This window comes from Cervus canadensis, chromosome 3 (assembly GCF_019320065.1).
Source record: "Cervus canadensis isolate Bull #8, Minnesota chromosome 3, ASM1932006v1, whole genome shotgun sequence".
Lineage (NCBI taxonomy): Eukaryota > Metazoa > Chordata > Mammalia > Artiodactyla > Cervidae > Cervus > Cervus canadensis.
The window spans coordinates 100,528,920-100,553,648 of record NC_057388.1 but is presented as its reverse complement, the minus strand read 5'-3'; the positions used below and the strand labels follow the sequence as shown (position 1 = coordinate 100,553,648).

At 49.9% G+C, this 24,729-nt stretch overlaps 1 protein-coding gene and 1 long non-coding RNA gene across 2 annotated transcripts in view; one reads left to right on the top strand and one right to left on the bottom strand.

Annotated features, from left to right (window-relative positions):
- The window catches only part of TRPV5 (transient receptor potential cation channel subfamily V member 5), a 30,431-nt gene extending 20,813 nt beyond the window's left edge, over nt 1-9,618 (top strand). Inside the window, exons 10-15 of the mRNA XM_043462425.1 lie at nt 100-176; nt 416-581; nt 790-856; nt 2,790-3,058; nt 6,435-6,541; nt 8,211-9,618. Of these exons, the coding sequence (XP_043318360.1) occupies nt 100-176; nt 416-581; nt 790-856; nt 2,790-3,058; nt 6,435-6,541; nt 8,211-8,511 (987 nt within the window). The 3' untranslated portion in view covers nt 8,512-9,618. The remainder of the gene's footprint in view (nt 1-99; nt 177-415; nt 582-789; nt 857-2,789; nt 3,059-6,434; nt 6,542-8,210) is intronic.
- A 12,364-nt stretch (nt 9,619-21,982) lies between these two features.
- On the bottom strand, nt 21,983-24,710 carry LOC122438764. Its single transcript, XR_006268624.1, has 4 exons — nt 24,596-24,710; nt 24,269-24,497; nt 23,806-23,844; nt 21,983-22,520 (listed from the first exon to the last, which is right to left on the bottom strand). It is a non-coding gene; the product is annotated as an uncharacterized LOC122438764 (long non-coding RNA).
- Nucleotides 24,711-24,729: the final 19 nt, after the last annotated feature.

The window sequence follows — 24,729 nt, the reverse complement described above, 5'->3', positions numbered from 1 at the left end:
TTTCCATTATTCTGGGAAATGGATTAAAAAAAGATGTTGCTGTGATTTATTGACCTGAAGTCTACATTTTCTCCCCCCTCCCCCCCGGCCTTTTTCCAGATCCCAGATATCTTCAGGGTTGGTTTCTCCCGCTATTTTGGACAGACTGTCCTCGGGGGGCCATTCCATGTCATCACGTGAGTGTTCTTCCTTCTGGCCTCCTGCCTTCCCTTGCCAGAAACATTTCAGGTCTCCCTATCCCTCTCTGGGACCCTCGCCTCCAGGGACTTTTTTCTCCAGCGGGTTCATGGGTGTGACTGTGTGTGTGTTTAGGTGGTTGAGCGGTGGGTTCCGGGCAGGTCAGCGCCATGCTAGAAGGGACCTAGAATATTCCCAGTCCCTCCTCTCATTAGCCCCATCCCCTCTCTCCCCCCAGCATCACCTATTCCTTCCTGGTGCTGGTGACCATGGTGATGCGGCTCACCAACACCAACGGGGAGGTGGTACCCATGTCCTTCGCCCTGGTGCTGGGCTGGTGCAGCGTCATGTACTTTGCGCGAGGATTCCAGATGCTGGGCCCCTTCACCATCATGATCCAGAAGGTCGGTGCTGTCTCCAGTTTCTCTTGCTTTCAGACATCAGACTTTTCCCAGACCAAGGGAGGGAGTAGGAACAACAACAACAACAACAAAATGAGGCTCCTACTAGATCTGGTAGAACTCTGGTGACTCCTGATCTAGCAGCAGTAGCTGCTGAGAGGCAGGTGGAGATACGGTCCCCCACCCTCCCTCCCCTCTCTGTTCTCTGTAGATGATTTTCGGAGATCTGTTGCGTTTCTGCTGGCTGATGGCTGTGGTTATCGTGGGATTCGCCTCAGGTGAGAACATCACTCTCTTCTCCTCCAGAGACTGGGATTCAGTTCTCCAGAAGGTTCTCTCTCACTCTTGCTCTCACTTATTTCTCGTTTGCACTCCCTTTTGCTTTTTTTTTCCTCCTAGTGGAAAGTGAATCGAAAAACATGCTCATATGCTTAGGATCTGGGTCACTCAGATTGGCCTTACAGCGTGGACTCATGTGCTCTGAAGTTCTGGGTCAATCATGTTTGTGTTGACTAACTGCCCTGCAGCATCTTTAAAGGAGAGATAGACAAAGGGCCTTGAAGAGAGACAGATATGAAACAGGAAAGACAAGCCAGTTGTGAAAGGTGCCGTGTGCAAACAGTTCAGTATTTAATTCTTCTATGTTTACACTTCAGAAGAGTAAATGAAAAGCACTCAATAACACATCAAGTGCCCTTTTTTTTTCATTTATGTAGTCAAAGTTTAAAGAAAAGAAAGGAATTTGGAGAAGGAGGTACAACAAAAGGGTTTGGAGGGTTTGAAGAGGAAAACAGAAGAGTTGTGAAGAGAGGCTTGAAGCACAATGGCCAGTGGGGACCCAGTCATGGCCCAAGGCGTAGGGGGAAGGGTTCCAGGGAAAGGAGGAGAGGAAACATCCGGAACAGGGCAGATGAGACAGAGTGGAGGGAGGGAGAGAACAAGTGGACAAGGAGGAGAAAGTTCTTCGGGGAAGGCAGAGAGAGGAAGGAAGAGCAAACACTGGTGCCTCTCATCCAGTTCTCCATGGCTGCGGCGGAACCTCTGGAAGGCAGGTGGATGTTCAGGGTGACATGTGAGGGCCCCAACCCTGGGCTCTGAGTACAACGGATGCCATTCCTGTCTTAGGCATTCCCTTGCTTAATGGGAGGTCCCAGAAAACAGACGACTGAAAAACTACACCAAGATGGGAACTCTGAGAGGGTAAAACTTAGTCTTTCCATTTGGAGGGTTCCTCATGTTCCCTTCCTCCCCACCGTCATCTGTATGTATGCAGAATGAGGGGATGTAGCAGAGCCATTTTCTATAGATCTCCCAAAGCATCTGTTCTTCGTTGTTGCAAAACCATGCTTTGTCATAGACCCTAGCTCTGCTCTTGGGGCCACCTTATTTAGATTTCCATTCCTCACACAGGGATGAGGCTTTCAGAGGCTCTGATGCTGTAGTAAGTTCCCAGGATACCTAATACCATCCAGTAAGGCTACACATCACATTTTTTTGCAATGATCTAAGAACACGCAGGAAATCTCAGAGTAATGGATGATCATCTAGAGAACACTGAGATTTTTTTTTAGGTTCTTTTCTTTTAGACTTTTCATGTGCTCAGTTCTTTAAAGTTGTTGAAGATTTCATGCATTCTTGTAACAATTGGCCTTTTAAATATTTGCTTCTAAAATGTAAAAACCAGTTAGGTGACATATACTATATATATCTACTGATAGATAGATGATAAATGTTAGCTAAATTCTGAGTATTGCCATTATCCAGAGTGATAAACTTGGTCATAGGATACCTCAGGGTTAACCAAGTACACAGGGAAAATGTGACTTATATAATATGTATAATTTACACATCTACATTTGTGTGTGTGTGTGTGTGCATGTATGTGGGCTTCCCAGGTTGTAAAGAATCCACCTGCCAATGTAGGAGACATGGGTTCACTTCCTGGGTGGGGAAGATCCTCTGGAGTAGGAAATGGCAACCCACTCCAGTTTTCTTGCCTGGGAAATTCCATGAACATAGGAGCCTGGCCAGCTACACTCCGTGGGGTGGCAAGGAGTCGGACATGACTGAGCATCTGGGCATGCATGCATGTGCGTGTGTGTAATTGTATGGAGATATATGTTAGAGGTAGAATGAATACTGACCAGGCCCAGGCTTATTGTGATAACTCCCTGTTTCCTGATCTCCATGCCCTCTTCCTGGGCGGGGCAGCGTTCTATATCATTTTCCAGACCGAGGACCCATCCTCTCTGGGGGAATTCTATGACTACCCCATGGCGCTCTTCAGCACCTTTGAGCTCTTCCTCACCGTCATCGACGGGCCCGCCAACTACAATGTGGACTTGCCCTTCATGTACAGCATCGTCTATTTTGCCTTTGCCATCATCGCCACACTGCTTATGATCAACCTGTTGGTCGCCATGATGGGCGACACACACTGGCGGGTGGCCCACGAACAGGACGAGCTCTGGAGGGCCCAGGTGAGTTCGTCAGTGGTAGTCTTCCTGAGGGTCAGGGGATGGAGAGAAAAATCAAAGTGCAATATGTCATGGTCGATGACTCTTAGGAGAGTCATGGAACACCCCAATGGGGGTGGTCATCTCAACAGAGGAATTTTTGAATAGATGGAGGGTAAGTTGATAGGATGGTAGGATAGGGTTAGGATCAACACCCAGGAACTGTGTGTTGACCACAGGGGAAGGGTAGATTCAGGAGTCATCCTTGACTCCAGAGGCAACTAGAAACTTTCTTCTTCTTATGTATTCTATACTCTGATTTCTCTTCAGATGGTATAAATCTTTCCCCTTTTAACTTTCTTGTCCTTATGTATTCTAGTTTTTCATTTGAACCTTACCTTGTATTTGCTTTTATAGCTGTTTTTCTATTATCTTTTCTTTATGTCACCATAGGGTAATAAAATCTTAGAGTTGGTACTGTCTTTAGTGGTCTTCTAGTTGAGCTCCTACCCAACATATACTCATTTATTGGTCAGAGGGTAATTCAGTGTCTTCTTTAATGCTAAGGAAGACCTTATTATCATGTGGATTTGGGTAGAGGTTGGGAGGAGAGAGCTTTTTCATATTTCAAAAGCTTTTGTTATTAGAAAAGCCCATACTGTATTGAGCTGAAACCTCTCTTTCTATAAGATAGAAAAACTGGGGCTCCCGTTGGCCCCCATTTTTTCTTCTTATATAATGCAGAACACATTCTCCCTTAGGCGTGCCATTCAAATATTTGAAGAGAGCCATTGTTTGTCCCTTTGGACTTTCCATTCATTAGCACTAATTATTTGGAGCCTTTCTCCGTGCTGGGAAATATCTGGGATCTGGGGGCATGAGCAAGATGATGTAGTCTGTGCCCTCGTGGGGCTTACAGTCCAGCTGGAAAGACAGACATTAAAACTTCATAGAAAGCCATGTAATTAGAAGAATAAATGTGTTGTAGAGAAGTGAAGGTGCTAAGAACAGGAGGCAAGAGAAGATTTGGACTGAAAAGTTAGAAAGTGCTTTCCTGATAGACTGACATTTAAGATGAGCCCCTAAACATGGGTAATAATTCATCAATTATGAAGAATAAGGAGGGACTTCCTGGGTGGTCCAGTGGCTAAGACTCTGTGATCCCAATGCAGAGGGCCGGGGTCAGATACCTGGTCAGGGAACTAGATCCCACATGCCAAAATTAAAACCTAGTGCAGTCAAATAAATATTTTTTAAAAAAGAAGAATAAGGGGAGGGAATGGGAGTTAGGATTTTTGTCCATCAGGACACTTGGCTATGGGGACAAAAAACCAAACTCAAATAGACTTGGGGAAAAAAAGAGTGGGAAGATGTATTGATCCTCATAACTGGAACGTTTAAGGAATTAAATTAGCTTTAGGCATGTCTGGCCAGAGCCTGGATCTCCGTCTCACCCATTACATGAGTTTCTCTGTGGTTCTCTCTTTTGTCCTGACCCCTCTAAGTCAGTCTCTTGCATCGTGTTGCTGAGATAGCTTATAGGAGCTCTAAACTGACAAAGGAGTGAGCAGATACACCCATTGCAATGGCCCCACTCTTTTTATTTATTCTTTTTCTTTTTTGTTGCACTGGATTTTTGTTCTGGCATGGGGGCTTTCTCTAGTTGTGGTGCATGGGGGCCTCTTTAGTTGCCAGAGCAACGGTTCTAGAGCTCCAAGGCACAGTCGTTGCAGCGACCTTAGTTGTCCTGCAGCATGTGAGATCTTACTTTCCTGACTAGGGATCCAACCTGAGTCCCCTGCACTGGAAAGCAGATTCTCAACCACTGGACCACCAGGAAAGTCTCAAGGGGCCCCATTCTTACTGTATTCTGTGTGACTCCTGATGCTGTGGATCTGTAGCCTTGAAAAGAGCATCTCCTTCTGTCCAGTGAACCCATTTCATCGCAACAAGTTTGGTCATAGGTGGATCCTTCCATTTAAGACTAAGGCCAAGGACTGGAGAACTGGTGCTGGTGGTAGAGTTTTGGGGAAAATAGATGAATTAACCAGGACTCTGTGAGGTCTAGTCTGTTCTAACGGATGGACTGACAGTAGAGAAGAAGTGATTTTCTAGACATCAGATGGGCTCTGTTCCCAGAAGAAGATTGGGAGGCTGAATGATGGTGCAAGTAGAAACAATAAGTGTCCCTTTCAAGATAAAGAAAAAGCACTATCTAGGGAAAGGAAATAGAATGATTGAAAGTGCTGAGGGTGGAGGGAACTTGGCACAACTCAGGAGCAGAGAGCAGACCAAGAGAATCATGGAGTGCTGAGAAAGATGGGAGCATGAGATGATGAAGTAGAGAACTAAGTTATTTTAGGGATTCCTAGTTTGTTCCATCAATCAAGCTTCCTGGACCCAATCCATCCTGAATGACCCTCTGTTCAGACCTAGATCCTGGGGCTTTCAAAGCTAGAACAATCTTTATGTGATTGGAGGAAAGCAGCATAAAGAGGGATCATCCCTTTTCTGGCTTTGAACACTAAACTATAAGTAGCACCTAAAACGGAGTCAGGTCTTTCAGTAAATATGCAGTTGGCTCTTAAATATGCAATTGGCTCATGATCAAATAGAACCCTCACATCTTTGTTACATGATTGATTTGACTAAGCCCCTTTAGGGGTTTTCCTGTGCTTAACACTGACACTTTAGTCTTACAAATGTAGCACCTTGCATTGGGTTTACTTAAATTTCACATTAGTGGTTTTTGACCAGCATTCCAATCTGGTAAGATCATTTTTATATTGCTTTGTCATCGTGCTTATTACATATCCTTCCCAGTTTTGTGTCACAAGCATATTTGATAATCTTGTCTTATGTTTCATCTAAGTTAATAATAATGAGGGCTGGGTAAAGGACAGGACACTTGCCATGCCACTAGAATTTTCCCTGCCAAATTTGGAGTCATTAACCCACTCTTTTCCTTCTTAGGATATGGGTGTATTTTTAATTTGCTGCAGATTCCCTCAACATCACCAGTTATCATTTCATCCCCAAGATCACAGAGATTCTATTTAATCATTTTATTTAAATCCAAATAATTGGTCTATGGCTTTCCTATGAAAAAGGAAAAGATATTAGTTTGGATGGGATGGCTCATTTTCCCTGAATCTGAATGGTAATGCACGGGTCACTGTTTTATCCAAAACTCTCATAAAATAGTCTCTCCTTTTGCGATGAGTGATGAGGGAGGCAGTAGCATGGCACCTCACACGAACAGGGGGATGGACGGTGGCTGTCACCCATCCCTGAACAGATGCCCTCCTCCCTCTCTGGGTTCCCTCTGTCAGTAGCCCCAGGGTCCTCTCAGCCTCATGGCTCTTTCTGGGCTCTTCCCCCGTCTCTCGTCTCCTCCTAGGTCGTGGCCACCACAGTAATGCTGGAGAGGAAGATGCCTCGCACCCTGTGGCCACGCTCCGGCATCTGTGGGTTCAAGTACGGGCTGGGGGACCGCTGGTTCCTTCGGTGAGTGACCCTGGAGACCTGTGGACTGTCCACCCGTGTGAGGCCGTGGGAGCCAGGGTGCCCGGTTCTGCACGTATGACCCTCCTCTCCATTCGCGGGATCCCAAATTGGACCCGGAGGAGAAGTCATCACCCTCTGAAGTGAGACTGTGTTAGCCTGTTTAGGGGAGGGGTGCGGAGAGGTAGCGCCAGCCGCGAGGTCAGAAGGGCAGTGACGTGTGCACCGCCACAAACACGTATCCGCGCTCCACTGTGGGCATGCGCTCTTCTTGTTTCCACCTGACCCCCACTCCCAGTAGATTTATTTTTTTATTTTTTTCCTGGTTGTGCTGGATCTTCATTGCGGGTGGGCTTTCCTCTCGTTGCGGCAAGCGGGGGGTTACTCTAGTGCAAGGGCTTCTCACTGCGGGGTTATCTCTTGTTTTGGAGCGCGGGCTCTAGGGTGTGTGGGCTTCAGCAAATGCAGCCCCCGGCCTCTAGAGCACAGGCTCAGTAGTTCTATCACATGGGCTTCGGTGTTCCGTGGCACGGGGGATTCTTCCTGGACCAGGGATCAAACTCGTGTCTCCTGCTGTGGCCGGCGGATTCTTTATCACTGAGCCACCGAGGAAGCCCTCTAGTGTATTATTCTTAGAGCTTCCGGTCTAACCTGCAAGCTAAGCTTGTTCCTTCATACCCTACCTTCAACTCCTCCTGACGTGGCTTTCCTCTCTCAGTTATTACCTGACTTGCATCTCCTCATCCTATGACACGCTTATCTTTTAATTGGCTGCTTTCTCTTTCATACTCACCCACATTCCCCCCACATCACCCCCCACACACACACACAGAGGCCCTCAGTTCAGTTCAGTTCAGTCACTCAGTCATGTCCAACTCCTTGCGACCCCATGAACCACAGCACGCCAGGCCTCCCTGAACATCACCAACTCCCAGAGTTCACCCAAACCCATGTCCACTGAGTCGGTGATGCCATCTACCCATCTCATCCTCTGTCATCCCCTTCTCCTCCTGCCCTCAATCTTTCCCAGCATCAGGGTCTTTTCCAATGAGTCAGCTCTTTGCATCAGGTGGCCAAAGTATTGGAGTTTCAGCTTCAGCATCAGTCCTTCCAATGAACACCCAGGACTGATTTCCTTTAGGATGGACTGGTTGGATCTCCTTACAGTCCAAGGGACTCTCAAGAGTCTTCTCCAACACCATAGTTAAAAAGCATCAATTCTTCGGCTCTTATCTTTCTTGTAGTCCAACTCTCACATCCATACACTACCACTGGAAAAACCATAGCCTTGACTAGACGGACCTTTGCTAGCAAAGTAATGTCTCTGCTTTTCAATATGCTGTCTAGGTTGGTCATAACTTTCCTTCCAAGGAGTAAGTGTCTTTTAATTTCATGGTTGCAATCACCATCTGCACTGATTTTGGAGCCCAGAAAAATAAAATCAGTTATTATTTCCAAATCCTGAAGGCACAGCCCTTCTGGTCTCTTTCCCAGTTTATCCTCCACTTCCCTTCGTTTGATCCTAGCAGGTCGTCCGGCTTCAACGCGGCCCGCTTCCTCCTGCTCTCCGCTCATTCCTGGTTCCCATCTGTGCTGCGTTCACTTTGGCTTCTCCTCATGATCCGGTCTCTCCCTGGATCAGCTGAGCTTCTCTTCTTTCTCACCTCCTCAGAGTTGAGACCAGCCAAGACCAGAATACTTTGCGAGCTCGTCGCTACGTGGAAGCTTTCAAGGGCTCAGACAAGGAGGAAGGACAAGGACATCCCCCTGAGAAACGGCCCTCGGTGTCTGAAAGCGGGCTTCTAGCCAGAGCCTCCCTGGCCCTCCCGACCCCTTCCCTGTCCCGGACCACGTCTGGAAGCAGCGGCAGTCACCGAGGCTGGGAGATCATTCGTCGCAACACCCTGGGACACGTGAATCTCGGACTGGACCTTGGGGAGGGGGATGGAGAGGATCGGGTTTATCAGTTATGATCAGGACCCTTGTTACTCTTATCCTGACTCCAGGTGGGCCTGGGTGAAGGCAGAGAAAGAGACACTGCTTGTGACGCATCCGCCCTTCCTGCCTTTAACCCTGTGAGGGGTGGACAGAAGAATTCTCCCAGGCCATCCATACCTCACCCATCACCTCAGCATTCCCAGGAATGAGTGCCTTCTGGCTTCTTGGAAGTCCCACCTCTTGGGAAAAGAGGGTGTCTGTTCAAGCAGAGTTAGGCTTGGAAACTAAAGACACCAGGTAGGGATGCTAGGTGCTAGGCCAAAGGCTGGGTCATCACCTCCTTTTCTGCCCATTGAGGTGCTAGACTGTGAGCTGTGGTGTCTCCCAGGGCTTCACGTAGCACCAGCCGGGCATGGCCCTGAGGTTGTAGCCTCAACTCTTCCTGCACCTTGTAGGACCCTCTCCCCACCTCACAGCCAAACCCACACTAGAAAACTGCAAGAAGAAGGGTTATTCATCCTGCCTTTATTTTTTAAAAAATGTGTTATGATATGCAGAACATAAAATTTACCATTTTAAGCATTTTTCAGCTGTACCATTAGGTATTAAGTACATTCATATTGTTGGGCAACCATCACCACTATTCATTCAGGGAATTTTTTAAACCAAAAATTGTGTACCTGTTAAACATGAATTCCCCATCATTCCTTCCCCATGGTCCCTGATAACCAATATCCTACTTTCTGTCTATGACTTTAAGTTTTCTAGTTACCTCGTATAAGTGGAATTATCCAATATTAGTCCCATTGTGCCTGGCTTATTTGATGTAGTATAACGTTTTCAAGATTTATCCATGCTATAGTGTGAGTCAGAATTTCATTCCTTTGAAAGGTCAAATATAATAACATCTCATTGTATGTTTAGATCACTTTGTGTTTATCCATCCCTCCGCTGATGGACAGTTGGGTTGTTTCCACCTTTGGCTGTTGTCATATGAACATTGGTGTACAATTATCTTTACAAGTTCCTGCTTTCAGTTTCGTTGGATACTGAAAACTTCCAAACTTCCATCTATTATCTAGGATCAAATGAAGAGAAGTGGAGGGAGGTGGAGGATAAACTGGGATAGAGACCCAAAGGGCTGCACATTCAGGATTTGGAGGGTAATAGGGCCTGTGTGGGGTGTGATAGTGGGGAAAATGTGGGTGAGTATGAAAGAGAAAACAGCCACTTAAAAGATAAGTGAAAGCAGTTTTGAAACTTCTAGCAGTTCTTTAGAAGTGGAATGGCTAGATCTTATGACAAGTCTTTATTGAATTTTTTGAGGGACTGCCATCCTGTTTCTGGCAGCAGCTGTACTGGTTTACATTTCCTGAAGCAATATAATACACAGGATTCCAATTTTTCCACATCCTCACCAACATGTGATTTTCTGATTTTGTTTTAAATTTATAGTAGCCATCCTTTTGATTATGCAATGGTATCTCATTGTGGATTTGTGCATTTCCCCAATGATTAACGGGGCGTCCCTGATAGCTCAGTTGGTAAAGAATCTGCCTGCAATGCAGGAGACCCCGGTTTGATTCCTGGGTCTGGAAGATCCACTGGAGAAGGGATAGGCTACCCACTCCAGTATTCTTGGGCTTTCCTGGTGGCTCAGCTGGTAAAGAATCCACCTGCCATGCCAGAGACTGGGTTCTATCCCTGGGTTGGGCAGATCCCCTGGACAAGGGATCCAGTATTCTGGCCTGGAGAATTCCATGGACTGTATAGTCCGAGGGGTCCCAAAGATCTGGACATGACTGAGCGACTTTCACTTTCACTTTCAGTGACTAACAACATTGAGCATCTTTTCAGTGCCCACTGGCCATTTGTGTATCTTTTTTCTTGGAGAAATTTTTTTTTTTCAAGTCCTTTGTCCGGTTTGCCTTGGGTGTTTGGGGATTGCTATTTTTCAGCTGTCTTACCCTTGTTTTTTGAGACTTAGAGTCTAAAGTGTATCTCATTTGCATCCTGGTATGTTTTAAAATATGGGTGGTAAAGTATTCCTTTCTCTGCGTGGATGGCCCCATCAATTATTTTATGGGACCATCCCTGCTTGTCCCTCAGGTTGCCTGTTAGCAGTTTTTCATCCTTGTGTCTGGAGGTAGCAGGCTTCCAGCCATGTTTCCTGTGACAGCTCCCCTCTGCCCCCAGCTCCGTTGCCCCTGCACTGAGGTGGGGGGGACAGCAATCACAGAGCATGGGCCATCCCTTTCCAGGAAGGAGATTGGAAACTAGGTGTCCGGGGTGCCCATCACAGCCTCGATTCTGTCTCCAGCCCTTCTCATCCCAGCCCTGTCAACACTCTCACCACAAAGCCACAGCAACTTTGTAAGAGGACTGTGATCTGGAAGAGCCAAAAGGTAAGTGGGATTTGTGAAACTGCCCCTAGGTTCATCCAGATACACACGCAAGGCCCAGGTGAGTGTGGAATGGTGAGGGATAACTCACACACACACACGCACGCACACAGAGGTTCACAGGTGGTATAGTTTCTAAATGTGCTCAGTCAGCGTGATTCCTCCTATCTTCATCCACAATGGAAGCTCCCCCTCCCCTGGGTAAAGCTAAACTCCCATCTGTATTCCAGATACAGTTTTTTTTCCTGTCTCTTCAGGCAGTCCTGTGCACCACTGTATCCTTTATCTCCTCTCATTATTCTAACCTCAACCTCTCTCTCTCCCCAGGCGATGCTAGTCAGCAAATAACCACGCTCTGCTCTTTCCTATCCTCAAAGAGATTGTAATCGCCTCCCCTCGATTTCCATTTCTCCTTTCGGCTCCTGCCCTATCTTTTTACTCCTTCCTTGGGGCCAGACTTCTTAAAAGGAGACTCTGCTGTCTGCTGAACTCACAGAGTCCCCACCCCATTGTGGCTTGGCCTTGCCCCTCCAGCTGCTGACAGCGCTCTCATCAAGGTCATCTCCCCATAGCTAGCCCCACTGAGCCATCTGAGTCTTGTGCAAACTCAGTAGGGTTCAATACCCGTGGACCACTCACCCGCTCTCAGCACGCCCCTCGTGCCATGCTCACCTCCCACTCTGCCTGCTTCTCTCCTCCCCATCTCTTAAATAGTTTTGGTCCATGAAGCTCTCTGTTTTCCTCACCACCTGGCAAGTTCCTGCCACCTCCATGGATGATGTTGACACACACGCTTGTGATTCAAGACTTCTTTATTTTGGCTTTAGTTCTGTCTCCTGAGCTCCAGGAGACAGCTCAGATGCCTCTCTATTAGACAACTCTACCTGGATATTTTACAGATATCTGGAACTTGACGTGTCCTAAACTGAACGGCTTTCCTTCCTCACCAAACCTGCTCCTCCACCAGCATTTCCAATCAAATAAAAGCAGGTGAAATTGCCTAAGCCCCAAACCTAGGCGTCTTCCTCCACACACCCATCTCGACTCTCATTTGCAGTCAGTCTCAGGTCTGGTGGATTTTACTCCCTAAAACATCTCATTTGAGAAAGAATAACTTTTGAGTAGATGATACATCCCATGGCCCAAGATTCAAAGAGCACATAAGATATACAAAGAAAAAAGCATTCCTGCTTCTATTCCTCAGTTATCCACCTCCTCAGGGGTATTCAGTAGTGAGTTTGTTCTTTATCCTTCCAAAAATACTTTATGCATGGCCAAGCCTACCTACATACGGTCTTCCCTGCTGGCTCAGAAGGTAAAGAATCCGCCTGCAATGAAGGCAGCTTGGGTTTGATCCTTGGGTTGGGAAGATGCCCTAGAGAAGGGAATGGCCACCCACTCTAGTATTCTTATGTTTACATTCTTTTAAAACACATGCAATATAGTACAATGTAGTAAAAAGAACTGTTCTTGCTTTTTTCACTTCTAATGCTTTGAAGACTGTTGCACTTGTCTCTACCCTTTGGCTAATCTTCCGAAATGGGCCCCCATGGTCTCCCCACTGCCTTCCAGGAGTGGGTTCCTGGAGTCTTGTTTTTTTCCACTGCAGTCTTGGTTTTTTCCACTCCACCATCCACACTGGAGCCACATTGATCTTTGTCAGATGCAAGTCCTGCCTCAACCTGTGGCCTGGAAGCCCTTCCCTGAGCTGACACCTGGCAACTTCCCCAGCCTCTTCACCCTTGTCTTCTCTGGCCCTCCCTTTCATCATGATAATCATTATTTGTTCCTCTTCTTTTTTCCTTCTTTTCAGCATTCACAGTTTCTGGATCTTTCTCCCTCTCTGCACCCACCCTCCCTTCCATCTTTGTAACTTCTCTTCCTCCTGTTAGTCTTAACTTACCAATTGTATATTGTGTTTGTGTATGTGTGTGTTGGTGGGCAGGGGGTGAAGGTGGGGGACTGACCCATAGGCTAGATTGGAGTTTGCCTATTCAATTTCCAAGCCACCTATATTATCTTTTTATTATACATCCTGAGCTTTGGGTGCTCACTTATTTAAACACCTGTTTTCCTTAATAGACTGTAAGCTCCACAAAGGAGAATGTGATGCCCATATTATTCAGTATTGTGTTCCCAGTGCTTGGCATAATTTCTGGTACAATGCAGTGTGTAATAAATATTCATTAATCAAATCTGTGAATGAGTGACCTGTTTTTATTCTAAGTTCTCTACTGGACATATTCCAGATATTTCTTTCACTTGTCGTAGTAGAGAGAAAAATACTGGCCTTTGTGTAGGATTGTAATAGTTAAAGACATAATAAGGGTGGAAGCACATTGCAAAGGATAAAAGAAAAACAATGCTAACGTCAGTCATCATTGGGAAATTTTCTTTGCTTATATGTACTTTTGTGTGTGCAAGAGACAGACAGAGAAAGACAGAGAAAGAGAGTGGGGGAAAGGAGAGGATATGGAATGTTATGAAGAAGGAGAAAAAGAGGGAAGGATTCCAGAAGCAATGCTCTGAGGCAAAGCTTGGGAAACCTGAGGCATGTGGTACCCACTGTAAGAAGTACTCAAGGCATGAGATTCTTGAGATTCTACATCTATGGGATTCTATTCTATGAGCTTCTACATCTGCCTGTGGGAGCCCGAGGATGACATGAAAAGAAAGACACCCAGGCATCACTGTGCAGCAAGACAGATGCAGTAAGAAAATCCCCTGGGTGCTGGAGGGTTAATGGAGCTGGCAGATGTTTTAGACCCAACATGATGGGGTGAAGCTACCAGGCTCATGGGCTGCAGAGACTGCAGAGACTGGATGGGCTGGGGGCACAGAGGAGAGGAAATACCAGGGTCCCTGCCTCAGGAAGTCTTCAGGTCCCCCCACAAACACTTACCATGTCCCTCCTTCTCTCCCCTTGCCATGAATAGAGAAGCAGAACAGCCTGGCTTCCATGCACCTGACCTGCCAGAGGTGGGCAGGTAGTGGGAGGACAGGTAGCTCTGGATTTAAAAAATGTATCACCTCTCAGCTGTTTGCTAAGTATTTGATCTACAGGGTTCTGAGTTCTGGTGACATGGTGGCACAACTCTGGGGAAGGGCTCTGCCTGCAGCCAGAGAAGAGTGGGCAGGGGCTGGGCTTCCCACCCCCAAGCTGGACTGTCTCTGTGGGCCCCGTGAGCACAGATCGGAGGCACGGGGGGCGGCACACAAAGCCCCGCCCGCCTCGAGATCACTCCATGAAATTGGAGAAAATGCCTAGAGTTTGGCGTGGGAGCTAGCCTCACTGAGTTCTCTGGGCTGGGCCCACCCGTTTCTGTTCAGTTCAGTTCAGTCACTCAGTCGTGTCTGACTCTTTGCGACCCCATGGGCTGCAGCACACCAGGCCGCCCTGTCCATCACCAACTCCCGGAGTTTACTCAAGCTCATGTCCACTGAGTTGGTGATGCCATCCAACCATCTCATCCTCTGTCATCCCCTTCTCATCCTGCCCTCAATCTTTCCCAGCATCAGGGTCTTTTCACATGAGTCAGCGCTTTGTATCAGGTGGCCAAAGTATTGGAGCTTCAGCTTCAACATATCCAATGAATATTCAGGACTGATTTCCTTTAGGGTGGACTGGTTGGATTTCCTTGCAGTCCAAGGGACTCTCAAGAGTCTTCTCCAACACCATAGTTCAAAAGCATCAATTCTTCGGCGCTCAGCTTTCTTTATAGGTCCAACTCTCACATCCATGCATGACCACTGGAAAAACCATAGCCTTGACTAGACGGACCTTTGTTGGCAAAGTAATGTCTCTGCTTTTTAATATGCTGCCTAGGGTGGTCATAACTTTCCTTCCAAGGAGTAAGCGTCTTTTAATTTCATGGCTGTAGTCACCATCTGCAGTTTCTTAAGGCTAATAAAAAATATGACAATGTGCCAGGAAAGAACTACTTTGACACACGGAGCCATGTCACATCGACAGGGAGTTTGGGTCGAGGGGCCCCTCTCTCTGCCCCCAGGAGGGCAGCCAGGAGGGAGCCACCTGGGCGGGCCTGGACACCCCGGTCTCCCACGGCCTGCACCGCGTCTCTGTCGTCCATGGCATTGAGAAGCTGGCCGCGGGGCCGGAGCGGGGCTGTGCAAGGCCAGGCTGCCGGCCAGGGTGGGGCCCAGGGTGGGGCCCCCCCTCCCCTGCGCAGTGGCAGGCGTCTGAGGAGGGGTCTGTCATGTGCACACAGGTGCCAGTGTTTGCTTTTCTTCCTCCTGCTTGTTGCTTGCCTGACCCCTTCCTGATCAAGCCCTCGAGTCGACTGAGTGGGACCGGCAACAAGTTTCCTCCAAGAAACACCACCTCTGGCACCGCCCCGGCCCCCCCCACCACCTCCACCTCCATTGACCAGGGCCGGCCTGCCTTGGGTTCTGAGCTAGCCTAGGGCCACTCCGCTGCCCTCCGCCGACTTCCTCATCCCCTCTGGAGAGCCATGGCCCCTTCAGGGTGATGGGTGCAGGTCAAAACCCAGTCTCAGGGGCCCACTCCACCATGGGATTAGCTGATGGCTTCTTTATTGACTTAGTTTTGGGCTGCGATCCGTCTTCACTGTTGCACGTGCTGGGTCGGCTTCTCACTGCAATGCTTCCCTTGTTTCGGCCCCTGGGGCTCTAGAGCACAGGCTCTATGGTTGCGGTGCATGGGCTTTATTGGCCCATGGCATGTAGAATCTTCCCAGACCAGGGATCGAACCCCATGTCCCCTGCATTGGCAGGAGGATTCTTAACCACTGGACCACCAGGGAAGTTCCGCTGATGACTTCTGACGTGTCTGCCTGCCATGATGGGGACCATGGCACTGTAGCACATGTGTGGAGGCATGAACATTTCGGCAGTGGAGGCAGTCCTGATCGCACTATCTTTGCCTCCCCCTAGTTCTCCTCTCTCAGGCCTTCGCTCTTCATCTCTCTCTGGTCAAGGCCCCCAGATTCAGAAATAAGAAGGTAAGGGAGCCAGACAGATGCTTCAGAGAGTGGCATGAAGCTGACTTCCGACCCAGGCCTTGCAGACTGTTTTGTGCCCCTGGGTCCGAGCGCGTGACCACGGTGGATGTCTAGTTTCTCCTCCCAGGGACTCTCAGGCCGCCACCACCCTGGTCTCACAGGTCTGGAGGATATAGTTGCCAAGTGGTCCTCCTTTTCCCAGAAGTCTCTGCCCTTCATCTTCTCTCTACCATCGAGGGTGAACCTGGTAGGCAAGGCGGGGGTGGCTTCCAGGCCCCGTGACTTTGGTCAGTTGTCAGCACCCCCGGTTCCAGGCTCAGGAAGGGCAGGCTGCACGCAGGCCACACCCTCCTTTCCTCCCAGCTGCTGCCCACTGCCCACCTTCTGTAGGTCCCTCACCCTCTCAGGGGGCTCAGTCGTGTCCAACTCTTTGCGACCCCATGGACCGTAGCCCTCCAGGCTCCTCTGTCCATGGGATTCTCCAGGCAAAAATCCTGGAGTGGGTTGCCATTTCCTTCTCCAGGGGAATCTTCCTGACCCAGGGATCAAACTCAGGTCTCCCACGTTGCTGGCAGATTCTGTACTGTCTGAGCCCCCAAGGAAGCCCCTTTGGGGGAACAGAGGCTGGTTTCTCTGTGTTTGACTGGGGTCTGATGTACCTTACCCACACACTCCGCCCCCTGCCACCTTCCCTTGTTCCCCTGTCACCTCTGGCCCTGTCTCTTGCACACTGAGCCCAACATTAGCCTTTGGGACCTGAGAAATGAAACAGTTTGCAATTTCCTTGGTACCAGTCACTGTCCAAAAAATACAGTACAAAATATATTCGAGTGGGGTGAGAGAAGAGCATGGTGTAATTTAACGTCTTCCTCTGAGGCTCTGCAAGCAATAAGCAAGGCATGGGCAGGTCAAGAGATGGTTTTAATTCAGTGCACTTCTTTGCAAGAAGGGCATGAATAAGAGGAGATGGGCTGGGACTTGTCTGGCAGCATGAGGATGGATACAGAGAGAAGAAAAGGGAGAACATGACATTGGAGTTGAGCTTCAAGCTGTGAGCTAGAGTTTAAGAATCAGATAATACATGATGTGACAGAGTTTAAGATCAGATAACTCCTAATGTGATATGAGAGTTGAACTATAAAGAAAGCTGAGCATCAAAGAATGGATGCTTTTGAACTGTGGTGTTGAAGACTCTTGAGAGTCCCTTGGACTGCAAGGAAATCCAACCAGTCCATCCAGAGGAAATCAGCCCTGAATATTCATTGGAAGGACTGATGCTGAAGCTGAAGCTCCAATACTTTGGCCACTTGATGCGAAGAGCTGACTCATTGGAAAAGACCCTGATGCTGGGAAAGATTGAAGGCAGGAGGAGAAGGGGACAACAGAGGATGAGATGGTTGGATGGCATCACCGACTCAATGGACATGAGTTTGAGCAAGCTCTAGGAGTTGGTGATGGACAGGAAAGCCTGATGTGCTGCAGTCCATGGAATTGCAAAGAGTCAGACACAACTGAGTGACTGAACTGACTGAATTCCTAACGTACGGCATCTTCCTGAACTGGGGCAGGATTGACATGGTTACGGAAATGGTGGTGGGGGAATGCCACAGACCCTAATTCCTCCCTACTTACTTCATCAATGAACAAGAGAGTTTGATGTAATCAGTCTCTCTTTAAAAGTATTCTATTTATTTATTTTGACTGTACTGGGAGGCACATGGAATCTTAGTTCCCCAACCAAGGATTGAATGGTGTCTTAACCACTGGACTGCCAGGGAGGGCCTGATGTACACAGTCTCTTGGGAGGCAGAAGGGATGAGGTCCATCGGATGAGTGATACAGAAACCTCACTGTGTCGGGGAAACAGGCAGAGGTTGGCTGGGCTCTGATCCCAGGAGGGAATGTGGCCGCGGAAGGGCAAGCTGGTCACCGAAAGGGCTCCAGGACACAGAGACAACAGCAGATTACAGGAGTGAGAGGATAAAAATAGAGGCTGTAACTGCACATTTGCCTCTGGCCAGGCACCCCCCACGGCTGCCCCGCTGAGTCTAGTAACCCGTTAGCTGCTGCCGTTCCTCTAGAGAAGGTCACTAAAGCCCAGAGGGGCATCCCTGACAGTAAGCATTTTGGTTCATCCACCCGCCACCTGCCGTGGTGGGCACAACCTTGGCCACAGACCACACACCAGCCCCTCCAATGTGCACTCCTGCATGCCCGCCAACAGCAGCCCGGGGCTCTGTGGTTTCCTGCACTCCGGCTCCTGTGCAAAGATTGCCAGGAAAGCCGGGACCGCCTGCTGACTTCTGGACTTTTCCGGTAGCTTGGGGACACATCAGAGTTAGCTCTTGGAGTTGGAAATCAGCCTGTCCTGGAGAAGTGGGGAGGGGCCAGGGAAGGAACCAGTGGCCTGAGAACTGCCCCCAGGGCAGCCTGCTGATGCTAGACTGATGCCCCCTGGCCTGTGAACTGACTGTTTCAGGTCACTGGATTCTCCGCCAGGGCCTCTAGTGGAGACCAAACTGGGAGGAGATTGCCAATACGACGTGCCCCTGAAGGACTGCGGGGGAGGCTACCGCTCTCGGTAAAGGAAAGGGTTTGGCTTCAGGCTTGGGTTTTCCACTGCTCTTTTTTTTTTTAATTGTTATTGGAATACAGTTGATTTACAATGTGTTAGTTTCTGCTGAACAGTAAAGTGGATCAGTTATACGTACACGTGTGTGCGTGCCTCGCCGCTTGGCGTCTTTGACTCTTTGCTACCCCGTGGGCTGTAGCCCACCAGTCTGGATCCCCGCTCACACGTGCTGACGCAGAGCCCGTGGCCACCCTCGACAGGCGGGGTCGGTGGGGCTCTACAGCCTATAGGGCACTGGGTCCTTGAAGCCTAAGCATTTGGGCAGGGGGATGGAGGAAGGCGAGGTGGTGAAAGTCATTTTCTCTGTTTCCTAGTTCTTCTTACTGCTGTGGCCTGACCAGGGGACCTGCCTACGGAGGGTCAGAATTGCTCAAGAGCCACCTGTCTGGACAAGGCACTGTTTGGCTTCCATTCATCCATAGTAGCCGCTGGCTACCTCCGGCCTCTGGTCTGGCCTCTCCCTCTTTCTCTTAGCCTCCCACTGTGCCCTCACTCAAGTATCTGCCTTAGAATCTGCCCAGTGCCTAGTGCGCCTGCCAGCTGCTGCCCTGCAGTCCCTAAGGGGAGCCCCACCCCCTCTCCTGGCTGCCTCTCCATCACGGGGTGAAGAGGAGGCCCAGAGCTCCCTCCCCCCAGGTCAGACCTGCCTTTTGGGTGGGGTCTTCAGGTGCTGGTCCCCAGGGCCCTCCCGCCATACCTGTCCCGACTCAGGCAACAGAGTGCCCGCCTGCTCCCACTGTTCCTCCCCCGGCTTCAATTGCAGTCCCTACTTTTACAACCAGTCTGGGATTTCGCTTGGTTTTTATGACAGATGGAGAAGGAAATGGCAACCCACCCGTCCTCTTGCCTAGAAAATTCCATGGATGGAGGAACCTGGTGGGCCACAGTCCCTGGGGTCACAAAGAGTCGGACACGATGGAGTGACTTCACTTTCACGAAAGTGGAAAGGACACAGGCGGGAGGGTGCCTGGGTGAGTGATCATGCTAAACAAGTAGAATCTGAGAGTCCTTATCATCACCATGTTTGCCCTTTCCCTGAGTTTGTTTTTGGGTGGGGAGAGAAAGAGACCAAAAAGTGCAGGTGGGGACAAGTTGGGGGAAGATTGCCAATAAAATGTGCCCCTGAAGGACTGCGGGAAAAGGCTACCGTTTCCGGTAAAGGAAAGAGTTTTGCTTTAGGCTTGGGGTTTTTTATTGTCTTTTTTTAAAAAATTTTTATTGGGATATAGTTGAGTTACAGTGTTGTGTTAGTTTCTATTGTACAGTAAAGTGAATCAGTTGTACATGTGTACAACCTGGCGACCCCGTGGACTGTACCCCGCCAAGCTCCTCCATCCATGGGATTCTCCAGGCAGGAATACTGGAGTGGGTTGCCACGCCCTCCCCCAGGGGATCTTGCCGACCCAGGGATCCAACTTGCGACTCTTGTGGCTCCTGCATTGAAGGCAGATTCTTTACCCACTGAACCACCTGGGAAGCCCATATATAGATGTATACCCACTCTTTTTTGGATTCTTTATCCATGCAGGTCATTACAGAGTATTGAGTAGAGTTCCCTGTGCTACACAGTAGGTTCTTATTCATTATCTATTTTATACGTAGTAGCGAATTCCCTGGTGGCTCAGACAGTAAAGCGTCTGCCTACAATGCGGGAGACCCAGGTTCAATCCCTGGGTTGGGAAGATCTGGAGAAGGAAATGGCAACCCACTCCAGTACTCTTGCCTGGAGAATCCCATGGATGGAGGAGCCTGGTGGGCTACAGTCCGTGGGGTCGCAAAGAGTCGGACACGACTGAGCGACTTCACTCACTCACTCAATGTGTGTGTAAACCTCGATCACTCATGGGCTTGGGTTTTTAATAGCAATGATCTGATCGGAGACATTGGCTAGATACCATCTCTTGGGCCCCAAGCAAGTGCTATTTCCCTAAAACTTAGTGGTTTCATGGCTGCTTTCCCATACACCCCGAGCCCACCATCCAAGGACTCTGCCCAGAGCAGAGAGGTCAGAAGAACCACACACCTGGCCCCCAGGCCCACCTCTGGCTGTCCACAGCCCTGGGAATCCTGGGATTGGGAGAGTTTCACCTTCTCCCCGCTCAAGATCACAGGATCCTACCACAGATCAGGCTAAGGGTGATCAGAAGCTGTATGTCCCCTTGTTCTGCCTTCCTTTCCTCTATGCTCTCTGCTCAGTGGAGCATCTGGCCAAGGGATTCAGAGTCAGATCTCACGTGAGACACAAGAGCCTTTTCTGAAAACAGGTCCCTTCTGACTTCTATTCTCTCCACATGGGGAAGTTGAGAGGGGCTTCCTGGGGGAGGAGAGAGGATTGAAAGGAACAGGAGATCTTAAAAACTCGAGTGCTTAGTTTTGCAGATCAGGACACTAAAAAGGTTAAATGACTTGGCCGAGGTCCCACCGTGATTTCTGGCCGAACAGGAGCTGGAGCGCAGCTGTTCTGATTACACATCGGTATTCTTCCAGAAGCCAGGCATTCTCGGGCATATTTGGAAGGTCCTTTGCGACCTGCACACACTTCAGTGGCTTTGTTCCTGGGTGACTTCCGGGTCTGCAGGCAGAGTACCTCTGATCAGGTAAGGTGGGTGAGAACAGATAGAGGGAGATGACAGAGCAGAGGAGTCTGACTGTGGAGGGGAAAGACCTTGGGGTCTGGATAAGAAGAGAGGAGGAAAAAGAGGCTCCAGGAAACCAGGCCAGCGGGACCAGAGGCATTGCCCCAGGAAGGCTCTGGTCACCCTTCTGCATCCTTCTCAGTTTCCAGAGGGGCCACACTGGGACCACGAGTCCTGACTCCAGCCTGCAGAGACCTCCAGAGAGAGCTGGGTTTGGGTCAGAGCTCCTCAGGGCTCCCTCTGAAGCTCCAGACCTCTTACAAACCATGAGAGTCAGAACCCACTTCTCCCCAAACTAGCACCCACTTCCTGGATGGGTGGTTTAGGAAACAAGATGTTCAGAATCACTGAGGGGCAGGAGGAGGTTGCAATCCAGGTGAGAACTTTCAAGGTTGAACAATCTTCCTGCAGAGGTGGGGCAGGAAGGGGGAGAGCTGACCCATGCTGGAGGGAGATAGACAAGGAGAGGAGAACAGGCTTATGTCCATGTCTCTACCTGTGCCTTTTGGGCACCTTCTGCAAAGGGGTGAGAGTCCAGGAGGACCAATTCCTGTGGATTTTTAAATCTACAGACAATTTCAAGGAAGCCAGGAAACAAACATATCAGTTCAGTTCAGTCCAGTCGCTCAGTTGTGTCCAACTATTTGTGACCCCATGGACTGCAGCACGCCAGGCCTCCCTGTCCATCACCAACTCCTAGAGCTTGCTCAAACTCATATCCATCCAGTCGGTGATGCCATCCAACCACCTCATCCTCTGTCATCCCTTTCTCCTCCTGCCTTCAATCTTTCCCAGCATCAGGGTCTTTTCCAATGAGTCAGTTCTTCGCAGCAGGTGGCCAAAGTATTGGAGTTTCAGCTTCAGCATCAGGCACATATGCACATATACACACATAAATGACTGTTGTGAAACATTGCTATGATATATTGATTTAGTTAATGTATAACACGGGCCTCCCATGTGGTGCTAGTGGTAAAGAATCTGCTTGCCAATGCAGGAGACCTGGGTTTGATCCCTGGGTTGGGAAAATCCCCTGGAGGAGGGCAGGCAACCCACTCCAGTATTCTTGCCTGGAGAATCCCTATGGACGAGAAGCCTGGTGGGGTACAGTCTATAGGGTTGCAAAGAGTCGGACACGACTGAAGAGACTTGGTACACACGCACGCACCCACGCAATGTAAACCATGTCCTGCAGAAACGTGTCAAATAATGTGCACATGCTTATCCGGGAAGGTGGGACCAGCTGCAAGTTCTTGCCCAGGTCCCTACAGGAGAGCAGACGGTCAGCAGGTCCTACATGATGACCCCAATGCTGTGAGGGCTCAGGCGGCTCTGTGGAGGGAGGGGTTGTGAGAAAGACAGGCAACAACGCGATGAAGCCACAAGCAGCAACTGGAATGAAAAAAGAGCACCAGGGAATGAAATCACTAGGTGGGGAAAAGTGCATGAGGGCTCTGACACAATTCAGACCCCTTAACCTGTGGAGGTGGAGGTGGCTGTGTGTACATGCCAAAGCCCGCTTGATTCACTTTTCTTCAGAATCACAGGATGTTTGAGTTGAAAAGGACCTTGGAGAGTTTTTAGTACAAACTGCCATCCAGGCAGCCAGAGAGACTCGGCACTAGAGTCCAGCTCACCTGGTTCTCAGTTAAGACACCAGATCCGAAAGCCATCCTGGCCTGGGTGGAGTTTGTGACGTGTGTGTGGGTGTGTGTGTGTGTGTGTTCACCTGCTGACATGTCATCCACTGCCAGCTTTATGAGCTGGCACACAGCGGGGCTTGTGAACCCAGTGACTGGAACAAACTCCACGCTGAGAGAGCGGTGGCTTTGATCTCCACGCCCCAGCCCGGCTGCATCCTCGCAGCCTCTCGGTCTGCCCTGCCGGCCTCCCGCTTGACAACTCAGCTAAGGAGGCGCCCCCTGAAAGGACTCAGGGGGCAAGGATGCGCTGACGCAGCAAGCCGGATGGGGACACAAACACGGGGCAGAGGTCGAGAGAAAGAAGAGAAAGAAACCCAGGGTCCCACAGAGAGATCACTCAAGGTCACGGCCACACACACACCCCCCTCATAGCATCCACCACAACCCCCCCCGCCCACACACACACACAAGCACACAAACCCCACACTCACCAGCACAGAGATGGAGGGAGCAGACCCACTTGTAGAAAGAACAGGAGCAGCGAGAGAGGGAAAACCAGACAGAAACACAGAAAATAAAATGATATGCAGACACTTTGGGGCCCTAAATCAGTTGTAAGGGAAAATGACTTTGCTTCCGGCAAGGGGGCCTCGGGCAATGCCTTGAGATGCCTTGAGGGTCACAGCTCAGCAGAGCAGGTTCTGCTGTCGGCCCATGCGTGAACCCTATGACAGGCGGGACAGCACCCACACGAAAGGATTAGTTGTTCCAAAATATCCGTCGTGCCAGTCTGAGGCCCCGTGTCCCCAAGAGAGAACCCCATACCCATGTTGCCCATGCTCCCGGTCAGGTCAGGGCTGGGCCACCACCTTCCACACCCTTTTGGAGTCTGTGCTGGAGTCCCATTGGCCCTGGTGACCCTACGGAGTTGGCACTGGATGGCGGGAAGTGAGAAAGGAAAGGAAAGTTGGTAACTGCAGCAACGCCTTCCTGCAACCCCCCCACCCTCCTGCCCCATCCCATGAGACAAATACCTCAATGCCTTATCCCGAATGAGGGTCTCTGCCTGGAGCCTGGTGGGACAGAGAAGCTGGGTGCGTTGGCAGGCAGGCAAACACTGGCTTAATGGGCGCAAAGGTCCGGGGTTCAAGGTTTGGGTTCCAGCGTCTTCCCCCGCCACCCGGCCCGAACCCGCTGACCCCGGGGTGGGTGGGGAGCTCAGCTAATCAGCTATACTGTTTGCTCAGGCGCCGCCGCGGCCTGGCGCAGCTGCTGTCTCTTGAGATTTGAGGGTGACCCTCCTCCACTCCTGTCCGTGGAGACACCCCACCCCTGCACCCGAGCTTGCCTTCTCCCCTGCATATACATGTGTGTGCACACGCAGTGCACAGACCACACACACACACACACACACTCTTCGCTGCGCCCTCCAGCTCTCTGAATCAGAGACAGGTAGGGAAAGACAGACTCCCAAGCCTGGGAGTGACCCACACATACCTCTCCGGCTCTGAGCCTGCCGCCCATGCCCCAGGCCACTGGGTCCTGGCTCTCTGTGGGCTGGGCCGAGGCCAGGGCCTCCGTTCCTCTTCTGTGGGAAGAGGATCTTCCCAGGGCGCTCAGCTTGCTCTGGTCAGAGCTCTGGCAGGACCAAGAGGGGCTGGGCTTCCTGTCACCACTCTCCAGTGTGACTGTGCAGGCCCCTTCCTTCTGGAACATTCTTTACCAGCTGTGGTCAGGAAGAAAGACAGGGGCTCCGGCATCAGGGGAGTGGGCTTGAATCTGGCCTTGGCTATAAAGTTGGCTCTATGACCTCGGGGGACTTACTTTACCACTTTGAGCTTCGTTTTTTTTCCTTCCATTAGTAAAATGTGGATACTAATGTTTGCCTCGCAGGTCTGATGTGAACTGACATGGGAAGACTTGGTGAAGGGCCCCTGCCAGGCAGTAGTGGGTAAATA